At 46.3% G+C, this 17,796-nt stretch overlaps 1 protein-coding gene across 13 annotated transcripts in view; it reads left to right on the forward strand.

Moving 5' to 3' along the window:
* The window catches only part of SCMH1 (Scm polycomb group protein homolog 1), a 187,336-nt gene that overhangs the window by 167,699 nt on the left and 1,841 nt on the right, over nucleotides 1–17,796 (forward strand). For 10 of the 13 annotated variants that reach the window (XM_060140366.1, XM_060140373.1, XM_060140376.1 and 7 more), the window contains 2 exons: nucleotides 9,124–9,318; nucleotides 17,351–17,481. In XM_060140366.1, coding sequence (XP_059996349.1) covers nucleotides 9,124–9,318; nucleotides 17,351–17,481 — 326 coding nt within the window. Of the gene's footprint in view, nucleotides 1–9,123; nucleotides 9,319–17,331; nucleotides 17,482–17,796 lie in introns of all 13 variants that reach the window. The other 3 variants (XM_060140372.1, XM_060140377.1, XM_060140371.1) reach the window with 2 other exon arrangements.

Raw genomic sequence — 17,796 nt, forward strand, 5'->3', positions numbered from 1 at the left:
GTTACTCAGACCTCTGCCAAAGAGCTTGATGTGCATAAGGGCTTTCTTTCGCTTTGCCCTTTGGATCTGGTGTTTATTACTCCCACCCTTCTGCCTGGCTACACGCTTCTGCTCGTTCCACATCTGAAGATACCACCTCTCTTATCCAGGAGCTTACCAGCCCCCTCTTTCTTCCCTACAGCCCTGTCTCCACACTACCCTACCCATTTCTGAATAGGGTAACTGACTACACATTTCCAATATAGCAAATAGTCACCAAGTGTACATCCCATTAGGCTTCCTTACCTAAGCTGAGACTTAGTTTTTTCCTCCAGTGTTTTATTTTGAAAAATTTCAAACTTATAGAAAAGTTGTACAGTAGTACAGTGAGCAGCCATGTACTCTTCACCTAGATTTGCCACTTAGCTTTTTGCAGTATTTACTTTATCTGTTTCTCTAAGTATATATACATGTATGCGTTTCTGTATATTTTTTGTTTACTGAACCATTTGAGAGTTAAGTGCAGATGAGAGACTTGATCCTTAAACACTTTTGTATGTATCTCCTAAGAACAAGGAACACAATACTATTATCATTCTCGAGAAGTTTAACATTAATAAAATCTACTAGCTGATATATATAGTCCATATTCAGATTTCCCCAGTTGTCCCAGTAATGTCCTTTGTAGCTTTTTTTTTTTTTTCCTAATCCAAGATCCAGTGAAGGGTAATCCACTGTCTCTTTAGTTTTCTTTTATCTAGAGCAGTTTTCCAGCCTTTTTTATCTACCTTCCATGATATGACATTGGCATTTTGAAGAATTCAGGCCAGTTGTTTTGGTTCAGATCATCAAACATTTATCAAATACTTACTCTGTGCGAGATCCTATACTGGGCTCTGGGGAGACAGAGAGAGAAAACAGACTCAATCCCTGCTCTAAAAGAGTTCCCAGCTCAGAGAGGAGATACCGGTAAACACGTATGTGGTAAGAGCATGGAACCAAAGGTACTCTGGCCCAGCCAGGAGTGACGAGCTGGGAGTATGGTGAAAGAAGAGGTCAGGGAAGGATCCCTCAGGGAGGCAATGGCAGTTCAGAGTCCCTTCTTAAGAACTACGCACGTGGCTGTATCAAGTACAAGGCCTATAAAGATTAAGTGAGAAGGAGCTCTTTCTGGTCCTCTAAAAACTAATGGTATTAAACAGGAGATTGTATGTATTTAGCTGATCCCAGTGACTATTAATGTTAGCTGTAGTTGAAATCCACCTAGCATTCACCTCTGGGCCTGCTGGTTCCTCTCTGCTGCAGGAAGTAGTTCATTTGTCCCATGACAGTGAGTTCCTCGTGCCTGTCTTTCCAGTTCCATCCAGGTCTTCTAAGCTGGTTATAAAGTTGTTCTCCTGACGAAACCCCAAAAATCACAGAATAAAAGCCAGATAAGAACTCATAATTTCTTAGGATGCGCCTTCATTCCCACACAAGGTTTCCTCATAGAACTGTCAGGGTTTTAAGAACACTCAAATGTTTATAATTAATTGAAACTGTAGTGATTCCATTATTCGGTCAGTCAGTCAACCCAGTATTTATTGACAGCTCTGATTTAGGTATAGAGGGTTCCATTGTAAACTAGGAGTCAAGGTCGTTACACCCACAGAGTTTACAGCCTGGTAAAGAATATGAACAAATAAGCAAACAAATTAATTCGTGGTGATGAGTGCTTTAATGGAACAAGTTCAGAGTTCAAGAGTTCAAACCCGGTGTGTCAGGGAAGACCTTCCAGAAGAAATGATATATACACTTGGACCTGAAAGAGTAGGATAATGAGGTAAAGGTGCCACAGACCCAAAGAGATGGAAGAGGGGATGATGAAGAATGTTCTTGTTGACTGAGCGTGTGAGACTGTGAGGGGCAAAAGGAAACCTGACTTGTTTCAGAAATACAGTGTAGAAAAGAAGAATGTGAGCAGTGAGGCTGGAGTGGTAGCAAAGGCCCAGGCAGAAAAGGTCTAATTGACCAGGTTACAGACTTTATGTCATTGAGCAGTGAGGACCCATTGAAGTATTTAAAGCCATGACTGTGTTATGGAAATAACACAATCAGATTTGTGTTTTCAAAAGCTCACTCAGGGTACTTACTGTGTGGGAGAATAGTTGGAGTAGAGCAAGAGGTAGGCCATGGGACCAGTTGGAGGTTTTTGAATTCTGCAAGGCCTCCTAGATTTGGGGATTATCCTTTCCTTTGATATCCAAATCTAAATAAAATTAAATGACCCCCCCCCCGCCCATCCCACATAACCCAGGATGAGGTTACATTTTCCTCGTAGTAGTGCATACTTCTAGCTCAGAATTCCTGCTTCTGAGTCGGTTCTTAATCCCTTTTTCCCCTGTCAGTTCCTGTAGTTGATGGTCTCTCCTGCAGTGCTTTTTGCCCCAGCAGTTTGATCCAGCTCCTCATCCTTCATTTCCCTAAGGAAAAACCAACACAAGTCTGTTAGGTGTGCTAGACTTGTACTGAAGTCGTGGGTAGAAAGAAGGATACTTACCACAAAGGAAAGGAAGCAATTTAACATTTTTGTTTTAGTGTTTATCAGGTGCTACAGCAAGTATCTTACTGGCCTCTTTCACCTTAGGCCTCCGCCTATTGCCATTTTCTGCGACCCATTCTAGATTTGGAGGAATTCCCTTTGCCCTCTGATTTCTCTGTTCCCTCCATCCCATACCTCCTCCCTTCCAAGCTATCAGCAGGCAACTCCAAATTAATTTATGGTGCAAAATAATTTTGTTTGCTTTTGTCTCAACTTTCCCCTTCTACACAATGCCCAGACCTTGCCTTTCATACCAAAAGAACCATTAGTGTAATTATCTAAAAGAAAGTACCAGCTAGCCCAGATCTATACTTTCAGCAACTCAAAGAACAAAGGGAAGAGCTGTGGGTGGAGAGATTTGTTCCATCTGTTTTATGTTCCCTTTTTCCTTTTTTCTGCCTTCCCGTGGATTAATCCAGTTTTTTAATGATTCTATTCTATTTCTTTTGTTGGCTTGTCAGCTATAATTCTTTGTTTTGTTATTTTAGTGGCTGCTTTAGTTTGTATTATACATTTGTTTTAACATATCACCATCTACTTTAAAGTAATAATCATCTCCCTTTACATATAGTATAAGAACCTTAAAACAGTATGCTTCTCACCTCCTGGCCGTTATGCTATTGTTATTATCCATTTACTTCTACGTATTTTATAAATCCCACTTTACATTGTGACTATTTTACTTTAAACAGGTCTTTACCTTTTAAAGATTTTTTTCAAATAAGAAAAAATTGTTTCTATTTACCCTTTTATAGTTACCATTTCTGCTACTCTTCATTCTTTAGTGTAGAGCCATTTCATACCATCATCTTCTCTCTGCCTAAAGGGCTTTCTGTAACATTTCTTATAGTCATGTCTACTGTAGTTGAGTTCTTCCAGCTTTTGTTGCTTTGAAAAAGGTCTTTTTTGTCTTTGTTTTTTTTTTTTTTTTGGCGGTACGCGGGCCTCTCACTGCTGTGGCCTCTCCCGTTGTGGAGCACAGGCTCCGGATGCACAGGCTCAGCGGCCATGGCTCACGGGTCCAGCCGCTCCGCGGCATGTGACCGGGACACAAACCCGTGTCCGCTACATCGGCAGGCGGTCTCTCAACCACTGCGCCACCAGGGAAGCCCTTGTCTTTGTTTTTGAAAGGCACCTGTGTTGAGTTTAGAATTCCGGGTTGACTTTTTTGTTGTTCAGCGTGCTAAAGACGTGGCTCTACTGTCTTCTGGTTAGCATTGTCTCTGATGAGAAGTCTTCTGTCATTCATATCTTTGGTGTCTTGTATTCATTCGTCTTTTCCCTCTGGATGCTTTTTAGGTTTTCTGTTTATCATTGGTTTTAAGCAATTTGATTATGCTGTACTTTGGTGAGGTTTACTTCATGCCTCTTGTGCTTGGGGTTAACTGAGCTTCTTGGATATGAGGGTTTGTCATTTACATCAAATTTGAAAAAAATTTCTGCCATTCGCTCTTCATACATATTTTGTCACATCTCCTTTGGGGACTCCAATTAGACATATATTAATCTTCCTGAAACTTTCCCACAGTTTACTGATGCTTTTAAAATATTTTTTAGCCCTTTTTCTGTGTTTTACTTTGGGTAAACTCTACAGATATGGTTAAGTTAGCTGATCTTTTCTTTGGCAGTGTCTAATCTACTGTTAATCCACCCCATGTATTTTTCTTCTCAAACGTATTTTCATTTTTAGAAGTTCAGTATGGGTCTTTTTATATCTTCAGTGTCTGCTTAACCTGCTCAGTCTTTGCTTTACCTTCTTGAACATATGAAATACAGTTATAATCACCTCTCCAGTACTCTGGCCTATGAACTCTAGCTGCCACGTTCTACCTGGACTCTCAGCTCCAACTCCTCAACTCAGGGAGATCACCGGGCACTGTCTGATCTTCCCCTCCCTGCACTGTAGCCAGGAAGCTCTCCACACAGTAAGCTGGGAGCAAGCCTAGGGCTCATCTCATTTGTTTCCCCTCTTTCAGGCGTCTCTGTCCTGCACTATCGAATGCCCAGTGTCTGAAAACTTATTTTACATCTTTTGTCTTTTCTTTTAGTTGTTTGAAGCAGTAGGGTGTGTCTGATCCTTGGCTAGCAGCGGAAATCCAGAATGTATCTTGAATCCATGGATATCTTATCATCTCTACTGCCTTCACCATCATCCTCCCTCTCTTGGCCTGAGAGATCCTTTCTGGCCTATCTGGTCCCCTCACTACCTCTCTTGTTCCTCTCTGGTCCATTATCTACTTCATAGCCCAAATGGTCTTCTTAAAGCATAAATGAGACTATGGCACTCCCTCACTTAAAACTCCTTAGTGGTGTTCTAGTGCACTTTTATTATTTATGTGGCTGCATCGGGTCTTAGTTGCAGCATGCGGGATCTTTGCTGTGGCATGCGGGGTCTTTCACTGCAGCGCGCGGGCTCTTCGTTGTGGCACGCTGGCTTTTCTCCAGTTGTGGCACGTGGGCTCCAGAGTGCACGGGCTCAGTGTTTGAGGCGCGTGGGCTTAGTTGCCCCGCGGCATGTGGGATCTTAGTTCCCCAACCAGGGATCGAACCTGCTTCCCCTGCATTGGAAGGCAGAGTCTTAACCACTGGACCACCAGGGAAGTCCCTCTAATGCACTTTTAATAAAATCCAGATGTCTTACTTTGGTTTGCAGTGTCCTGCATGATCTGGCCCCTGCCTACCTCTCCAAATTCATCTCTTTGTTCCCTACATTTTAGCTACATTGTTTCTCCCCATTTCCCTGAATATTCCAAGCTCAGAAAGACCTCAGGGTCTTTCTGTATATGACCAGGCAGCAGCCCCTCGCCATTGCACCAGGGAACCTACAGCAGATCCTTTCCCATGATCTACCCAGACGCATAAAATTCTCTGCATGTGGGGAGTATCCTGAGTCCTGGACCCACATTCTTATCCTTTGTAGTTTTTCTTAGAAATCCACTGTTTAGCTACTGCTTTGGGATTCATTTAGGGCCTCCATTGGACCCTAAAACCAAACACACTATCTGGCACACCTCCACTTGGACTCTGCTTCGGAGCACAACTTGTCAAGTTGCCAGGGAGGCCTCTCAGGGTCTCCTCATCTAAAAAGGTCCCCTGTTATTTTCTGCCTTAATTCCCTATTCCTTTCTTAGGAATATTTACAACAGTTTCTGTTTTTTATGAGCTTGTATTTTGTCATCCTCCCCACTAAATTAAATATTCCATGAGGGGAAGGGTGAAATCTATCTTTTTCACCATTCTCAGTATCCATCACCCTGTCACATAGTAAGTGTTTAATAGTATTTGTTGAATGAAAGGATACTTAGTAGAGGATGTGGGACACGTGGTTCACAGAAGGATATTTTTTTAACATGGGACAGACTTAAGTCTGTCTTAAGCATGCGTAAGAACTGTGCTAGCCTCTGAGTCCTATGTTGGTGTGAGAAGTTTCTTAGATCCACAACTGTAGTTGATTTTTGATCATTCAGTTTACCCCCATGAAGGGGAAAGCATGCTTCTGAGTGTAGAGTCCTTGAATCTCAGAAGCAGAAATGGCTCTAGAGATGATCTAGTATCTAGCCCAGCAGACAGTTGTGTTCATCTGACTTCTGCTTAAATACCCCTAATGATATGTTGCTCACAGTCACCTTTGGCAATCAGTTTTATTGTTCGATACTTTTGATTACCAAATGCCTTGCTTTTTGAGCTGAAATCTACCTTCTTATAACTCCTACCCCTGCTCTACTCTCTGCCTTCCAAAAAACAAATCTACTTCCAGCCCTCTTCTCTACCCATGACTGCCCTTGGTGTCTCTGTCTCCTCTGACTTTTCTCCAGCCTGTATATGCCCATCCTCTTTATCCTTTGCCATGAATTCTAGGCCTCTCACCACCGTTCTGGTCATCCTCCACTGGGAACTCTAGTTTTTAAGGTCAGCCTTGCCATGTGATACTCAGAAGATCTGCTTCTCACTGAAAATAGCTGTGTAAGGGCAAGGTCCTTGTCTGTGTTTACCTCTGCATACCCCATGCCTAGCACAGTGGCTGGCACACGAAGGGTGCTCAACAAATGATTGTTGGATGAATGAACGAGCTCCCTCTCATGCTGATTGTTCTCATGTCTCCAGCATTCACTGGTGAATTTAATTCAAGTTGATCCTGTGAGGTTAAGGGATTTCATCTCCATTTTATAGATGCACAAGCTGAATCCCAGAAAAAAGGTGGTGATCATTGACTAATCATCATGCCAGTAATAGAACTCAAGTGTTCCAGCCCCAACTTCTGATCCCTGGGCCAGTGGTTTCAAAGTTTGTTTCGTTTTAGCAGTAGAACTCCTTTTTTGCAAAGGTAAGATTATATGAAACTCTGGTATATAAAAGCTAGAACCAGAGCTGTTTTGATAGAAGCTGGGATGAGGCCGAGGCTCTAGCGAGGAGCTGGGAATTCTGCAGGGCTCTGTGGAGCACAGCTGGAGAGCACTGCAGTCTTCTGCCCTGGCATCATCCTGCTGAAGGCAGCCAGGGCCTCATCTGATCAGCCTTAAGCTGACTAGGACCTCTCAGAGCCTTGGGCGTGATGCTTCATTTTTCCTCTTCATCTCATTAGGATAAGATTTAATGACCTTGCCTAGTCCAGGTGCCACCAGCCCAGCTTTTCAGACCTCTCAACCAGAATCCAGATTTCTTTTACCATTCTTAGCATTGCCAAGAGAAGAGACACTTACTGATTTTGCATCAGCATCTGGTGAACCCCTGGCATTGTCATCATGATTATTCTTCACATCTGTTAGCTCATGTGAAGTAGGTCTTTGCTGAGTAAAATGAGTACTAGAAAGGTGAGGTCATTACTGTGCTGATAAATACAGAAACTCGAGTTCATTTTTTTCTTGAGCTATTGCGGAGAACTTCGGTTTACACTCTAACTCTGAATGAAGAATAAAATACAACTCCCCACCTTTGTAAAGTCCATCCCATTCTGTTTTCTCATTTGATGTTCTCAGCATGACAAAGGGTGAGTTTTCCCCATTTTACAGATGAGGAAACTAGTACTCAGAAAAGACAAATATCTTGCCTTGAATCACATACCTAGTGAGAGGCAGGAGCCCAGAAGTAGAACCCAGGCATCCTGTTTCCTGGATTGGATTCCTGTCCTTGTCTCAAAGTGGGACATTGCTATAATCATCTCTCCTGGAAAATAGGAATCTGAAACCTCACCTGCAGAAATGGGGTGGGATATGGTGTAGGTATCCTAGAGCGCCTCAGAGACTTCTCTCTTTCAGAACCATTTCTAGGAAAGGGCTTCATCAGTTAAATTTCCTGAGATATGGATGAATAGCTGTCTCATGCTAGATTTGACTGTAATCCCATGGTTCACCAAGCAACTTTAGGCGAGAATTAGAAAGTAGTCCTAAAATCCTAAACCATCTTGCCAAAGAGGTCTTATTGTATACCAGACAGTTTCCTTGAATTTAGCATTCATCAGAGGCCCTGTATGAATCCCAAGCATTACCTAAACCCCTAATCTCTAAGAAAAACCACAAAGGACAGTGTGATATGGTCCAGGACCCAAGACATCCCCCATAAGCAGAGAAGGCAGTGGCCAGAGGATCTGACTTGGTATGGGTAGAACCCAACCATGAGAGGGAGTCTGCCTCAGGTTCTATAGTGCAAGGATTAGGGGCTGCTGCGTGGGGTTGGGCCGTGGCCTGGGTGTAGAAATGTCAGGATGAGGTTCCCTTTACGAAGGCTTTCCTAGCCATTCTCTTTTGATGTTCACAAACCCCTTGGGAAAAGGGGGCCTCCCATGCTATAGGTTAGGAGACTGAGGTCCTGAGGGAAGTACCTTGTCTGCTGAGCGGCAGAGTCAAATTCTAACCCAGATTCTGTGCTCCATGCCCATGCTCTCACTACTGTACAACCCCAGCTTCCTTGGAATGTTTCCATAAAACAAGGCAAATATGAAAGGAGGGAGGAAGCATAGGAGCAGATCCTTTGCAGACAGGCCTTTAGCCAGGCATCCAGAAGCATTTCTGAGGTGTCCTGCTGGCTAAGAGGCTCAGCTTCTGAAGTGCCCTCCTCTAAGCAAGTGTGTCTCTTCAGCACCTCTATTCCCTGCTCTAGCATCTTGTGTTAGGGCAGACTCTTCCCAGAATCTCTTCAGCACCTCTATTCCCTGCTCTAGCATCTTGTGTTAGGGCAGACTCTTCCCAGAATCTCTTCAGCACCCCTATTCCCTGCTCTAGCATCTTGTATTAGGGCAGACTCTTCCCAGAATAGCTTTCTTTTTTTTTTTAAGGTTCTCCTTGTCAGAAAAAGCCTAAGACATCCAAACCAGAAGAAAACTCAGAGACCATCTAGTCTAAAAGGAAGTCTCTGAGGAGATCCATGTCCAGAGAGTGGCATTGGGCTTGACTAAGGCCACCTAGTGAGAGCCAGAGCCATGACTGGTACACAGGCACCCTGTGACTCAGCCCGGGGCTCTCTGCTTTGCTGCCTCTTACTGCACCCAAACAGATTCCTGGGAGCCAGCGCCCTGGCAGTCCTTTCAGGCTAGTCCCTGCTGTAACTCTGGTTTTACTGTTTTCCAGGTGAGACCTTTGCCCTGGGAAATAGTCTGGCCCGGTCCTTGGAGCCACACTCAGACTCAATGGACTCCACCTTGAATCCCACCAACCTTGTCAGCACCTCCCAAAATCTTCGAAACCCTGGGTACCGGCCTTTGCTTCCATCCTGTGGCCTCCCACTGAGCACTGCCTCGGCTGTGCGCAGGTTCTGCTCCAGGGGTAAGCTTTTCAGAGTTCTGGCTCTCCTGCCCTCTCTCATCCTTTCCTTCTTCCCTTCCTGAACCCTGGGAGGCCAGAAAGGACTTAACTCTGTTGCCTGCTGCCTGGAGGTTGGACTGCCATCTGGGCTACCATTGTGCCTGACTAGGCCCCTGGGGAGCAATTGAAGCTCTGGGATTAGCTTGAGAATAACAGAAACTAAGAGCCAGCGACCTAGAGCCAAAGGGACAGGGAAGGAGTCCTTCATTCATTCATGAGCCATTTATTTGAACACCGTCTGTGTTTGTCATGGGGACGCAAAAATCAATCACTTCTTGTCCTGAAAGAGCTCAAAGTCTTGTGGGAGAGACAAACACTTAAATAGGTAACTTGAAAACAACATCTTGAGTGTGGCTAAAGAGATACACTTTGAGTTGCATGAAAGCTGCAAGAAGGAACACCTAACCCAAGCTTGGTATCCAGGGGAAGCTTCCTTGAGAAAGTGTCTGACATTTTAAACGTTGACTATATTAATGTATTAGGAGTGGTAGGCGGGGGAGAGCTTTCCAGGGAAGAGAGTACAGTATGGACAAGGGCAAAGGGATAAGAACTAACACAGATTGTACCAGCAACTACACGCAGTTTGGTATTGCAGAAAAACAAAATGTAATTCTGGGACTTCAAAGGGAAAAGCCTGCAAGCATCAGGGGTTGTATCATAGAGGACCTTAAATGCCACGTTAAAGAGTTTGGAGTTAATCTTGTAGGTAATGCGAAGCTCTGGAGACTTTTACTTAGAGGCAAGACCTAAACAGGTTTGTGTTTCCAGTAGATCATTGACTACTGTGTTGTGGATGGAGCTGAGGCAGGACAAGAGTAGAGAGACCGCTTAGGAGGTTACTTAGGTTTCTGGCCAGACCAGAAATGATAAAGGCCTAGATTAGGGCAGTGGTAGAAGGTTTGTAGAAGAGAGAATAGATTTGAAAACTCTTCATGAGGTAAATTGAGTCAGATTCAAGGGTTGTAAGGAAGGAGTGGGAATGTCTCCCAGGTTTCTAGAAGGGGTGACTGGATAGATGGCGGTGCCATTACACTGAGAGAGGGAACCAACCATAGAAGAGAAAGAAGGGGAGGGAGCCTGTGGGTCATCTAGGTGATACCCAGCAGGCAGTGGCTGTGCAGGTCTGATCCTCAGGGAAGAAGACTGAGCTGAAGTTAAATATTTTGGAGTCATCAGCAAATAGATGGAAGTTGAAGTTGTAGGGTGAATGACCCCCAACTCCCAGGAGTATGTCTAGAATGAAAAGAACAGTTGACCAAAGAAGGAGTTCTGGGGACCAACAAAGTTCAGGAGGAGGGAGCAGGAAGAGGATCCCACCAAGGGGACAAAGGAGTAGTCACATGTGAGGAAAAACATAAGAATTTGATACTGTGGTGGCCGGGAGTACAGAGAGTGTTTGAAGACGAGTACAACCCAAAAAGGTTCGGTAAAATAGGACTGAGAAATATCTTCTGGATATGGTGATTAGTGAGTAACTGGTGATCTTAGTAAGAGCAGCTTCAGTGGTGCTGGAGGGTGGCAAGGGCAGATTGCCGTGGGTGGGGATAGCAAGGAGAGTTTGATGAGAAAAAAGGAGGTGACCTTCAAAAGAAGGTCTTCTAGAGTGGGTGCACGCTGGGCATGTGTATCAGCAGACAACTTGAGCCTTCCAAGAAGAAGAAATTCAGAATATAGGAAAGAGGAGAAAGTAAGGCCTTGTGGGTGGTAGAAAGGATTAGGGACCAGTCTTAAGACAGAAGGAGGCACACCTTGCTCCCTGAGACTGGAGGGAAAATTGGCTGTGGCCATGAGGGAATGGAGAGAGGGCTGAGTAGGGAAGGGCTCCAGAGTGCCAGGAGATTGGACCAGCCATAAAGAAGACAGGAGGAAATGGGTCAAGGAGGAGGGGATGGTTTGCAGGAAACATGAAGGTCCAGCGATGCTTGGAGCTTGGAGGCTAGTTTGCCAGTTTACAAGAGCTATGGTTTTCTGGTGTGGTTCTTAGAAACCTAGATGTGGGGTGAAAAAAGACAGTTTGAGAGGTAAGTTTTTATGTTGAGCTAGCAGAGCAGGAGGGGGCGGGGAGCGGGGGAGCAGGTACTCAGTGGAGAAGAGGAGTTTAGTTTAGATCATCAACACTGGATCTGGGCAGGGTGGGGAAGAAGCAAGGCTGAGAGAAAGCTGAAGGATGGGGAGACTATAAGTTTGATGTGCTAAAAGGGTCTTTGTGACATAATGGTTATGGGGACATAGGTCCCAAGAGAGCTGAAAAGGTGGGATGTTGGGGTCAGAGAGGGGGATGTTTAAAATTCCTAAGTGGATTTGTTCCAAGAGATGCAAGAACCAGACAGTAACCTTGGCAGTAAGCATTTGAAGTATAGTAGAGATGAAAGTCTCTGGAAGCAAGGCAGCAGTTGAATGGATTGCCTCTGAGGATTATGGCAGGAATTGGGGTGGAACAGAAGGTAGTGAGTTAAGTACCCAAAAGTCTTCATTTAACAAAGAGCAGAAACCCAGAGATCTACAGATGAAAGTGATCCGGAAGGGCAGACGGTCGGTACATGTCTGGCCTGTGAAGAACACGAGCTTCCGTCGGAAGATGGTCTAAAAGCAGCAGTGGGGAGACAGGAGAATGCCATTTCCACACCCACTGTGGCCTCCCCCAGTCCAGGGATGGATGAGGTGTGAAAGAATAAGACGACTCCAGTAAGCAAGGCCTGCAGTGGCAGAGGGGGTTCTCAGGAAGGCCGAGACAGGGAGAGAAGCCTGGGATGCCCCTCCCGACCCTAACCCCAGCAAGGCCCCACATGGAGCAGCGTAAGGAGCTCTGAAGTAGAGGCAGGGCGGAGGGTTGGTGCCCTGCCTTGAGACTTAAGTCACCTCAGCTCTCAGGTCTTCGTGCTCCCCATACACAAAGTGGAGGTGGTGATACTGACCTGCTCTTTTCTCAGGCGTGTTAAATGGATCAAATGGAAGCAGGGATATGGGGTCATTTTGGAAACTAAATCATTCCCGAGGTATGAGGGGGTTACTATTAGTGTTCTCTTCCCCAAAGCCCTGTTTCTGTTAGGAGTGCTTCCTTTTTTTTTAACTTCATTATTTTTTTTATTGAAGTACAGTTGATTTACAATGTAGTGCCAGTCTCTGCTGCACAGCAGAGTGACTCAGTTATACACATATGGGCATTCTTTTTTAATATACTCTTTCCCATTATGGTTTATCCCAGGATATTGAATAGAGTTCCCTGTGCTCTACAGTAGGACCTTGTTGTTTATCCAACCCTACTGACATATATAATAGTTGGCGTCTGCTAGTCCCAAACTCCCAGTCCTTCCCTCCCCCGCCCCCTCCCCTCGCAACCACAAGTGTGATCTCTATGTGTGTGAGTCTGTTTCTGTTTTGTAGACGGGCTCATCTGTGCCATATTTTAGATTCCACACGTACGTGACATCATACTGATAGGCTGCCTCGCACGGCACTGGCCTCAGATGCCACTGTTGTCTCCCAGGCATCTCCACTCTTCCCTTGGGATACACTGGGAGTCTGTTGGCCAAGTCACAGTCTGAATCTCTCTTGACCCTGAAGATCCTCATAAAGCTATGAGAGGATTCTCTTTGGTTGGCCCTAGAATTGTTTCTCTCGAAGAATTTAGATGACAAGTCTGTGCCCTCCCTTATTTCACTGATCCATATGGTCGGGCCTCAGTTTGTCAGTCTGGCCTCTTGTGGATGCGCCCCACCTTCCTTAGTCATCCTCAGACTGAGACACTCTGCCTTGCATGAAGAGTGACCACCAGCTGTACCCATTGGGTGGAGAGAGAGACCCCTGGTATAGTCTGTCTGCAGGAACGGGCATAGGAAAAGACAGAGACAGGGCACTAACTTCTCTCCTTCCTAGCTGTGTGGTCCTGGGCAAGTCACTTCACTTCTCTGGGCCTCAGTTGCCTCATCGCTAAACTAAAGATGATGATACTTCCTTCAAAAGCTGTTTTAGGGCTTCCCTCGTGGCGCAGTGGTTGAGAGTCCACCTGCCGATGCAGGGGACACGGGTTTGTGCCCCGGTCCGGGAAGATCCCACATGCAGCGGAGCGGCTAGGCCCGTGAGCCATGGCCGCTGAGCCTGCGTGTCCAGAGCCTGTGCTCCACAACGGGAGAGGCCACAGCAGTGAGAGGCCCGCGTACTGCAAAAAAAAAAAAAAAAAAAACTGTTTTAAGGGTCAAATGAGCTGACGATGCTGGGAGTTGTGGATGTATCAGGCCACTCTCCGCCACATTCGGTGCATCCCAGTCGTCTCTTGCCTGGACTATTATATCAGCCTCCTTTTCAACTGGTCTCCCTTGCTTCTGTCCTTGCCCCCCTAACGACTGTTATCAACACAGGCTCAGAGTATAAGTTGGTTCGTGTCACTCCTCTGCTCAAAACCAGCCTTCAGAAAAGCCAGTGGTTTGTCAGTGGCTTACAAGGTCCTCTGTGATGTGCCCTGCCACTCGTCCCGCCCCACCACATACATACATACTCTCAGATGTTATTTCCTGCCATGTTCTCTTCACTCACTCTGCTCCAGCACACTGGCCTCCATGCTAACCCTTAAACATGGCAATCAGTCTTCTGCTCAAGGTCTCTGCTCAAATGTCATCTCAGAGATGCTCTCCTGACCACTGTATAAATTAGCAACTTCCTGCCTCTGCCCTCATGGAGTGTATGTTCTAATGGAGTAGGCTAACAGACAAACATGTAAATATATAATAGTATTATATATGAGTAAATATGTGTGTGTATTTATAATATCATTATATAAGTATGTGTATAAGTAAGTATGTGTGTGTGTGTGTGTGTGTGTGTGTGATTCCTAGCTCCCCTGGGTAGAGGAATTAGCTAAGATGGTCCAAGAAGCTAAGATGGACATATTCATGTGTAGTATCTGCTCCCTGCTCTCCATCATCTGTGCAGTTGGTTTCTGTCTCAGCATCGCAGTGGACTTTCAGGGCAGGGAGAAGTGGCTGGCTCACACAGCCCTCTCCAGCTCCCTGTCTACCACCCCTCTAAAAAGCCTTTGGAATTTCTGTGGCGCTAATCACCCTGCTTGCTCCAGCACACTTCTCTCCGGTCTGGTCAGTGCCCAGCTACAAGCTTGAGAGGTAATATGTTCCAGTCTCTTCCCCAGGGAGCAGGAGGGGTGCCAAGCCAAGTGTGCTTCGACTTTTAGACCTGGGACCCGGAATGAAGGAATATGAGAGAAGATCTTTAGCCTTTGCAAGGCATGGTTGAAGAGTAGGGCCTTTCTACTTTCACTGGTGTTTCACCTCTGACAGTTGGCTGTTGACTGGGCATCTCCTGGGTGGTGAGGATACTGACACGAGCAAGGCAGGGTCCCTGCCTCAAGACAGACCTAGGCTGGCGGGGAGACAGAAAAATATACATGGAACTATGACGTAGGATCATTCATTCATTTAGCAAACGTGTTTGAACATCTGCTGTGGCAGAGCAGGCACTCTTTTATGTGCTGTGAAAGGAAAACACTCTCCTCCTGCCTGTCTCCCTACGTTCAGTACTCTGTTCAGCACTGCTTCACTTCCCCTGCAGACGTTTGGGTTTCCACACACCAAGCAATTCTGCGATGCCAGCTGGGCCTCCTGCAGTTTTACTCAGTTCTGACACGAGCTCCCTGGAGGAAGCGTCAGATCCCACAGGATAAGGGCTCCGTCCCACAAGACTGACCCCCCCACACACATACTTCAGCTGCCAGTTCAAAGTCCACATTGTTACCTGTGCTTCTGACTGACTGGCTGTAAATTAGAGGTTCCTGTGATCCCTTCCATGGGTTTGATTAACCTGCCAGAGCATCTCACAGAGCTCAGGAAAACTGTTTACTTGCTAGATTACCAGTTTTTTATTAAAAGGATGCAATCCAGGAACAGCCCAATGGAAGAGATGTGCAGAGGAAGGTGTGGGGGAAGGGGTGTGGCGCTTCCGTGCCCTTCCTGGGTACACTGCCTTCCCAGTACCTCCACACGTTCACCAGCCCAGAAGCTCTCTGAAGCCCTGTCCTTTGGGCTTTTATGGGCTTTTATGGCGACTTCATTATATAGGCAAGGTTGCTTATTTCGTTGGCCGTTGGTGATTGAACTCAATCTCTAGCCCCTCTCCCTTCCCCAGAGGTTAGGGGGAAAGTTCCCACCCTCTAGTCACCTGGTTGGTCCCTCTGGCAACCGGCCCCCATCCTTAGGGGCTTTCTAAAAGTCACCTCATTAACATACCCAGGTGTGGATAAAAGGGACTTGCTATGATTAGCAAAAGACACCTTTATTTCTCGGACCACTTAGGAAATTCCTAGAGTTTTAGGAGTTCTGTGCCAGAAGAGGGGATGAAGACAAATACATACGTTTCTTCTTATTAATGAGAGTATCACAAGGACATAGCAGGGAATAGGAGAAGACAGAGAAACATAAATGCATGGAATTACTGTAGGTTGTGATATGTGCTGGGGGTGGAGGAAACTAGAGTAACTGGATTGAGAGTGATTATGTGGGGACTGAGTACTTTTATTAGGATCTCAGGGAAGGCCTCTCAGAGGAATCAATATTTGAGATGAAACCCAAATGTTGAGAAGGAATCAGGTGCGCAAAGATGTGGGGAAAAGACAATTTTAGACAGAGGAAATTGTGTGTCTGGGTCAAAGAATAAAAGCATGGCTTATTCAGGAGGCAGAAAGAAAGCCAGAGTGTCTGGAGCTTGGTGAGTAAAGGATGGGGGGAAGGGGGAGAGGAGATAGAAAGGGCCAGATGATGGGATACGTTCTAGACCGTGGTAAGGGGTTCGACTTTATTTCAGGTACGCATTTCGAGGCCATTGCATTTATTGACATGATCCAATTACTTTTTTTTTTTTTTTTTTTTTTTTTGCGGTACACGGGCCTGTCACTGTTGTGGCCTCTCCCGTTGCAGAGCACAGGCTCCAGACGCGCAGGCTCAGCGGCCATGGCTCATGGGCCCAGTCGCTCCGCGGCATGTGGGATCCTCCTGGACCGGGGCACGAACCCGTGTCCCCTGCATCGGCAGGCAGACTCTCAACCACTGCGCCACCAGGGAAGCCCAATCCAATTACTTTTTAAAGGTTGTTTTGACTGCCTTACGGAGAAAAGATTATTAGAGTGATGTGATGGGGGAAAGTGTCTAGAGATTGAGCTGTAACCAAGAGATCCATGAAATGCTTTGTGAGACCAATTATTTCAGGATTAGACAGGAAAAGTTTCATAAAGGAGCTGATCCTTGAAGGCGACCCTTGCTTAGCTAAGTCAGAGTTTGCCAGAAAAAAAAGAGAAATTGAAGGGAGAGAAGGGGGCACATTCCAGGCAGAGGGGATGAAGCATGCCAGAGATCTGTGCAGGTGATGATCATACAGAGAGCTCAGATCCCACAGGGGAAATGGGAGGGGCTGTTTTTGAGCCAAGATTGAGATAAAAGCTCTAAGCAGACCAGTAAATTAACATTGAGATTCCTGGCAGCCAAGGCAAAACTGTTCTGCCTCCAAGTGTTTGGCTGACTTTGCTACAGCCTTGGAGGAGGCACTGGGTATTACTATCCATCACTTTTTTTCCCTTCCTGGGCCCCAAGGACTTGGCTATAATCTCACCCAGCTCCCGAGATCTCTCTAGAAATGGTCCCCAGAGCCAAAGCAAAAGCAGCCTCACCTGCCAGCTCCTCCACGCCCGCCCCCAATCCAGGTCATCCCCTTACTTCACTGCTACCCCTGATTCAGGTCCAGGCAGAATCACAACCTCAGTTTAAAAACCATTTCCAGAATCAGACCTACCCTTAAGATTTGAGTGAAGAGGGTCTCAGGCCTTTGGTCCCTTTGTTGAAAACCCTTCCCTCCCCCGGTTGCCTCTGGTTCCCCTGCTCTGGCACTGCTGAGCCTCAGTGGTCACACAGGGCCATTGGGACAGGCCAAGGAGCGTGCTGGGGAGTTACAGACCAGGCCCCGCCCGTTATGCAGGTGTCCTCCTGTCCTGCAGGCTCGGATCGCCGGGATGCCTCTCGACAGAGTGGCCGGGACCCCTCCTCATGGACAGTCGAGGACGTGATGCAGTTTGTCCGGGAAGCTGATCCTCAGCTTGGACCCCATGCTGACCTCTTTCGCAAACACGTAGGTGCCCCCGCCTGACCTCTCCTGTGTCCGCTGGGAGTCCTGCTTCTACACCTTATAGACTCTTAAAGGGGCACGAGCTATATACTTGTTCTAGGTTCCTTGAAACTGAGCACAGGCGACACCATACAAACTTAGAGACAGAATCTTGGGTCCCACACAGCCCTCCCTGGGCACTGAATTCAGCTCACTCCTTTAGTGTAGGATCTGATTCAGCCACACTCCTCCTGGGTCCCAGGGACAGGACTGTCCTCTCCTAGGAGCACTTGCTCTCCTAGCTACCTGCTGTGGCCTAAGGCCAAGTTAAAGAGTCTC

Source organism: Lagenorhynchus albirostris, chromosome 2 (genome assembly GCF_949774975.1).
Source record: "Lagenorhynchus albirostris chromosome 2, mLagAlb1.1, whole genome shotgun sequence".
Lineage (NCBI taxonomy): Eukaryota > Metazoa > Chordata > Mammalia > Artiodactyla > Delphinidae > Lagenorhynchus > Lagenorhynchus albirostris.